Source organism: Oryza brachyantha, chromosome 9 (genome assembly GCF_000231095.2).
Source record: "Oryza brachyantha chromosome 9, ObraRS2, whole genome shotgun sequence".
Lineage (NCBI taxonomy): Eukaryota > Viridiplantae > Streptophyta > Magnoliopsida > Poales > Poaceae > Oryza > Oryza brachyantha.
Genome location: NC_023171.2, coordinates 2,799,606 through 2,806,747, shown reverse-complemented (window position 1 = coordinate 2,806,747; position 7,142 = coordinate 2,799,606). Strand labels below are relative to the sequence as shown.

The 7,142-nt window shown below is 42.1% G+C and overlaps 1 protein-coding gene across 1 annotated transcript; it reads left to right on the top strand.

Moving 5' to 3' along the window:
• On the top strand, window positions 1-2,333 carry LOC102704639 (zinc finger protein CO3-like). Its single transcript, XM_040527414.1, has 2 exons — window positions 1-742; window positions 1,670-2,333. Exons 1-2 carry the CDS (start codon window positions 155-157, stop codon window positions 2,069-2,071), a joined length of 990 nt encoding a protein of 329 aa, XP_040383348.1. The 5' UTR covers window positions 1-154; the 3' UTR covers window positions 2,072-2,333.
• The last annotated feature ends 4,809 nt before the right edge of the window (window positions 2,334-7,142 follow it).

The following is a 7,142-nucleotide window of genomic DNA, read 5'->3' as shown; positions in this document are numbered from 1 at the left end:
GTATTTTGGAGCGGGAGAGAGGAAGAAATGCTAGCTTAGGGTCGGAGGGGGTACTATTACTAGAGATAAGAATTCATCAATCCAGCTGGGAGTAGCTAGCTAGCTTTGCTACTGCTGTGTTTAATAAACAGTGAATGACCTAATAACCTTGGCCATGCTGAAGCTGGAGCCGGAGTTGCCCGGCCTGCCTCAGCGCTGCGAGTCGTGCAGGTCGGCGCCGTGCGGGTTCTACTGCCGCGCCGATTCGGCGGCTCTGTGTGCCGCGTGCGACGCTGAAGTGCACTCCGCCAACCCGCTGGCCCGCCGCCACTGTCGCGTGCCAATGGCCGCCGTGGCCACCCCCCGCGCCGGGGGTGCCTTCGTCGTCCGCCCTGCAGGGGGCGTCTCCTGGCCCATCCGCGAGCGCAGGAGGTGTGACTATGACGACGCCGACACCGGCGAGGAGGAGGAGGCAACGCTGTGGCTTCTGCTCGACCCGCACAAGGGCTCGGATCAGGGGCTGCCGCCGTTCGGCGACGCGCTGGTGGCGGACTTCCTCAACCTCGGCGGCGGTGCGGGGGAGAACGAGGACGCGTCGAGCAAAGAGTGCAGCAGCGGCAGCCACGACCACCACGAGTTCGCCGTGCCCGTGGCGCAGCTGCCGGAGCGCCAGGGCTTCGCCGCGGTGCGTATGGACATTCCGGACTACGACGCCCCCAACCCCAGGCGCGGGTACTGCTTTGGCGCAACGCTCGGCCACAGCGTAAGTCTTTTTTTTTTTTGTTTTCTCTTACACGATTTCTTATCAATTAATGACTTATGTAAACATATTACTACTACCGACTTAAAATTTTATTGAAATATTATCCTAATGGGATGATATGGAACCATGATTAACATTTTGGAACTATTTTGAAGTTTTTAATTCACACTTTGAGTAAGGAGGCTACAATGAAAAGAAAAGGAACAACTTGATCAAGAGAACACCATAACTTGTACGGAATGTATTGAACCATAATTAACATTTTGGAATTACGTTAAAAGTTTTAGTTCACACACTATGGTTAAGAGGCAACAATGAAAGTGAAAAGGAACAAGTCTTCCTCAAGAGGTTAAAATCAACTTGTACAGTAGTACGTAATGCTACCTAAAACGCAGAAATTTATTTAGAATATCCGAATCGAGAAAATGTAACAAGAGATTACAAAATTCGAAAAGCTACTTTTCTCTTAGGCTTTTCCTTGTGCCTAGTTTTACATGCCGTTAATTTGACTAAAACTCATCCCTACAATAATTATCAGCTACAGTACCAGTAAATGTGTTGCTGCCATCGTTGAATTGATAGTCTGAAACTGGGAATAAAGCCAGCGTGCGTTCATGAGTACTATTTGTTTGACTTATTTTTCATGAGTACTATTTGTTTAACTTATTTTTCGTAACGTTTGACCCTTCGTCTTATTAAAAAATAGTATAAGTATAATAAATGATAAGTTGTGTTTAAAGTTTTTTTATAATAAAGTAAGTCACAAGCAAAATCAATGATATTTTTATAATTTTTAAATAAAACAAATTTTCAAATATTATAAGAAAAAAATTAAATATCTTATATTATAAAATGGAGGGAGCAGTAGTATTTTTGTGCTCTGTCTCTGTATATTTTCAGTCTCACTCGATCTCGATCACCGCCCAGGTTTCGATGTCATCGCTGGAGAACATGACCAGGGTCCCAGACTGCGGCGTGCCAGACACCACCAGCTCATCCTTCCTCAAGCCATCCAAGAGCACCATCGACCTCTTCACAGCAGCTGGTGGCTCCTCTGCGGCGGCGCACAGCAACATTATGTCGCCGACGAGGACGCAGTTCGCGGGCGCCATTGACCGGGAGGCCAGGGTGCACCGGTACAGGGAGAAGAGGAAGACGAGGAGGTTCGAGAAGACCATCAGGTACGCGTCGCGGAAGGCGTACGCCGAGGCACGGCCGAGGATCAAGGGGCGCTTCGCCAAGCGCACCGACGCCGACCTCGAGGTCGACCAGTACTTCTCCGCCGCCGCGCTGGCCGACTCCAGCTGCGGCGTCGTGCCCACGTTCTAGCGAGCGAGCAGCTTGGCCGTGCTTCAAGGCAGTAAATTAAGAAAGAAAGAACTTATATATTAATGACTCAGGGATGGATACTACTCGTATTATCCTACTATGTAGAGTAGTTGTTAAGATGAATAGACATCGTTTGGTTGCTTAAATTTACATAATTCGCCGAATTGCCTGTAAATTTGTGGGATTTATGAGCTGTAGATATAATATAGATGACAGGAAGATCCTCCATGTAAATTAATTTATGCTGGAGTAAAATTTTATCCCATAGTTATTTGAAATTTTTTATTTTTTAAACATTTTTAATAAATAATTTTATTACTAAACCTTTGAGAAAAATATTTTCACCGTATAAACCTTTTGGCCACGCCACCAACATTGGTGTGGCGAAACAGCTTGCCACGCCATTGTCGGTGGCGTGGCAACATTGTCCCTTTTCGGCATAGCATGGCGTGACCGTCTTGCCATGCCACCAACACTGACGTGGCCAAAAGGTTCACTTTTAGAAAAATTTTGTCCGGCAATTAGTAATAAAATTACTTGCTACAAAGGTTTATTTAATGAAAAAATTTCTAGTTATTTATCCCTCACTACTAGAAAAAAAATTGTTTTTATAGGCGTGTGCTGCTTTACAATAGTCAGGCCATGGTTGTGGCCGAGAGGCGGCCACGAGATCCGTTAGCCAGTCTACGAATAAATATTATTGCACGCAGCACGTTTAATAGGTAGCCACACATACTTTGGAAGGTGTAACAAGAGTGTGTGTACAACAACTTAACTTAATTATCAGAATATTTGTTTATTTGTGTAAATGTTTTCTTTAAAGCGCAATAGATTGCTACCAAATGCTCGTGATAGGATCCTTGGTTTAGATCAATAAGGGGGCAATGGTATCCCAAATCAAGATGTACATCAAATGTATGAGGGCACCCACCCTAGTTCGGCATTTTGCAACACTATTGGCTAAAAACGGACCTAGTACCTTCATGTCAATCTAGATGATTTTGGACTTGTTGGAAAGCTTTTGTTGTCAAGTTTCAAATTAATACATCTAGCTGCACTATAAAAATTCATCATGGACAATAGGAATTGTCAAAAACAAGATAATAGTATTACTGAAACTGAGTTAAACTTGTATCTCTGGCTCTGCAATAGATTAGGGTCATGTTCGTTTGGCACGATAGCAATAGATTAGGGTCGTGTTTGTTTGGCACGATAACTAAGCCATATTCACTCGTTTTTCGCGTACACGCTTCCTAAACTGGTTCACTCGTTTTTACAAAAATTTTCTACAGAAAAGTTGTTTTAAAAATTCAAATTAATCATTTTTTCAAATTTTATAATTAATAATTAATTAATCATGTACTAACCTGCTATTATGGCGTTTTGTGCGCTAGTTAACTACCATCACACCGAACGCTGCCTAGACCAATCTCGTGCCCCTCCCCCAACACACACACCTCCACAGACCATGGACATGTTGCTAGCTCCATTTTTCTCTATGTACACAATCTAAACATTTGGATTTGTTTAGTTGAATTTTGCCGAATTATATTCATCTTGTCTCTGGCCCTCAGTCATCCAGTTGGCGACTATATATTCAGATCGTCCAATTATTGGTGTATTGATTTCCTAGGTCGATTAGATCTACTGCTTCAATCGCAACTAATATTGTGCATAATAGATGCATTGGGAGTACAATGGAATGGATTAGGGATACTTTGCATACATCAATATTGTAAAAATATTTTATTTAGCAAAGACAAAATATTGATACTTACTAATTAAAATTAAACCAATCATTGGTCAACGTTACACCACAATGCACCAGGCCTAACCGACACTAATATCATGTCAAAACACATAGTACTAGCGCCACTAATATCATTCTAAACTACACAGTACCAATTTTACCCAACTATACACTAGCAAATTATTAAACAGATTCATTTATTATGAAAAAGATGAGATTAATCATAGTGAAGCTCAATCAATGACCCATATCCGTGGGTGTGGCTATTTAAACAATTTTACTCTGATCAGAGTAAAAATAACTTTACCCACAAGACACGACCCCAATGTGAGTACCTATATGCCAACATTTCACCTTGACATCCTACTGAGAGAGTGTGACATAACCATCCACGTGTCGCTCCTATAACCCTTCACACTCACACCATGCTGAGGTTGCACTTCCTGTAAGGTAAATCCCCGCCAGACAAGCTACCTTCTTGTGCAACGGTAGATCTGACAGCCAATCAACGCATCCCCAGGCCGACCCAACTCCATCTCACTTACCCTCACCTCAATGCCTATGAGAGCAGAAAGCTATACTTCAGATCTAGTTGTTGCTCACACTGACTTCCAGTAAGTACGATTATTTTAACAAGGATTTTCTATGAACCAGTCCTTAATTTTCATGGGCACCACTTGGAAAACCATGCACCCATGGTCGTTGTGCCTAGTCTCCACCACCGCCGCTTGCCACCGGCCATGCGCCATCGCTGTCGCTCCAACCCATCGTGGCACGCCACCTAGCCAAGCTGCACCACCACCGTCGCCTATTGCCTTGTCGCTGGCCAAATCCCGCATTCGCTTGCCATTGCCGTTAACCTTAGAGTGAGTCATTGATGAGTTTTTAAATTTGCAATATGAATTATCTATTTCATATGTGTGAATTGCTCATTCATTCAGTGTTTCTGTGAGTCATTAATTCTATCGTTAATCTTGTTGTTTTGCTGTTCGTTGCACGACTCGTGGGATAAATCGGTATCCACTATGCAAATCTATGATTTGTGCATATTGGTGATTTTGTCCATGCGAACCCGTGTTTTGTTTGTGTTTTGATACAGTTGTGCAAACTGTTAATGGGTTGTCATGCGAATCTAGTATTTGTATGTGAGTCATTAATCTGTTCTACTGATAGTCGTTGTTTCAGCCTTCACGAGTTGTTTTGCCTATATCATCCAGATTCGTGATGCTATAGCGGTGAGCCCGTGTTCCTAGTAGGAGTCATTAACGAGTCATTTTTTCCTAGATAAACCTAAAAAATGAGTTAACGACATTTAAGCGTCAACATGGACGAAAACAAAAAAACGGAAGGGAAAATGAGACTTTACCCGACGATTGGTAGACTCGTTAACCACTATAGTAGCATGAATCTGGACGATAGAAACAGAATGACTTGCAAAGAATGAAACAACGATTATCGGCAGAACAAATTAACGACTCACGTATGAATACCAGATTCGCACGACGACCCATTAACAACTCACAGAAACAATAGCAAATCAATGACTAAAAATTGCGTGAAACGCGAATTCGCACAATCAAATAGAACTATGTACGAATCTCAGATTTGCATAGACAATCTAATGAGTTGCACGAATTGCGAGTTTGTGCGGACAAACAACGGTTGCAACTCACGGCTCACGACAACACCGCATGCAACAACAACCTGAGTGTGCAAATGTGAGGTTTGTGTGAAAAACGATGACAACGATAAGGTGGCTCGGCCGGCAGTGGCTACAACAACTGTTGGTTGGCTGGGCGCATGGGCCAGGACGGCCAACTAGAAGATCATGTGAAAACAACTCCCACGGGGCACTTATATAGTGAAAGTGCATCTAGGCCCCTAATTTGTTTTAGTGACTCATAACAATCAAATGGTGAGGACTAATGTTTTATGTGAGATTATGAATGAATGGTTACTTCTCATGAAAGCAAAGTCATTGCATTGCCCGAATTGAAAAGACAAAAAAAAGTATAATCGTGTTGGTGTGCGTGTTTATTTCTATTGTGAATTTATTAGGAACGTCGTACTATAAAAAGGGGTTGTGCAATGAAATCTAGGAATAAATTCAGTGCTCGGAAATATATTTTGAAGTGTATCTTTAGCTATCTTTTTGAAGTTGTGCTGAGCTGGCTAGAAGTTCTAGAAGTGTTGACTGGAACTTCCAAACAATATATTTTGCTGAGTTTCAGTTCTATAAGTTTTTCAAAAGTTCTGAAGATGTAACCATCGGAAGTTCCAAAGAAAGTTGATTTTGGTTCTGTAAGTTTTGCGAAAGTTCTGAAGATGTACCCTTCGGAAATTCAAAGAAAGTCGAGGTCGATTCTATAAGATTTTTGGAAGTTCCAAAGGAGTTGACCAGAACATCCAAAGAGCCGACTTTTCGCAGATGATTTTGAAATTCTAAGTGTTTAGGGTTGCTGTTTTGAACTGACTGGAAGTTTCGAAGAGGCCTTCGGAAGTTTCAAAAAGAACATCTTTTACCCCTTCCACCCCTCAAGCTAGGGTTGCTGCTCATATTGCTTACTCATTTGCCCCTTGTCTTGATTTTTTGAAATTCACTTTGAGCCTTGCTTTCTTATTTTCTTCTCTCCACGGATCTAAGCGTTTGGATTTTATGTGTGAGAGAGTTTGTGGATTTGAGTTCGTTTGAGTGCTTGGTGTTGACTTCGTGAAGAAATTTCTTGAGTACTTGATTCATCCCTAAGAAGTTCTTGCAAGCTTGTTACTCTTAGTGCTTGAGGACACCTAGACGGCTAGGCTGTTCCTTGAGCCACCAAAGTTCTTGTGGTGATTGAGTAGAAGAAAAGTTTGTGAAGGTCGGACCTCACTTGCAAAAGGAAAGAGACACCTCCAGTAAGGGGGAGTGCATTAATGCAACCCTAAGAAAAAGGTTGTGGAAACCCGACTCAAGTTAAGCTACTCAACGGAGAGTACAATCCCTTTAAGGATTGAAACTTCAGTAAAAAGTCTCCGTGCAATCTCTTGGTGAAATCTCTCTAACTTGTGTTCTAAGCTTTGCTTTGAGTTGTCGTGTGTACTTTAGTTGCTGATTGTGCAAATATTGGAGCTTGCAACTTGCTCTGTGTTTTGGTTAGCTATATCTTTGTATTTATTGTTCTAGATCTGGTGCTGTCGTAAGTTTTGAAGGGACCAGAACTTTCTAAGGCCGGAAGTTGACCGGAACTTTCGAAAGTTATTATTTCCATATTTTTAGTTTAAAGGTTTTTATCGCATATTTACTCTTTCATATAGCACATGCAAGTGAGATTAGATTGGAAC

Coding starts and splice junctions, on each gene's coding strand:
- LOC102704639 (XM_040527414.1), top strand. CDS start 155: ATGCTGAAGCTGGAGCCGGAGTTGCCCGGCCTGCCTCAGCGCTGCGAG. Junction 743..1,669: donor GCGCAACGCTCGGCCACAGC/GTAAGTCTTTTT, acceptor ATCACCGCCCAG/GTTTCGATGTCATCGCTGGA.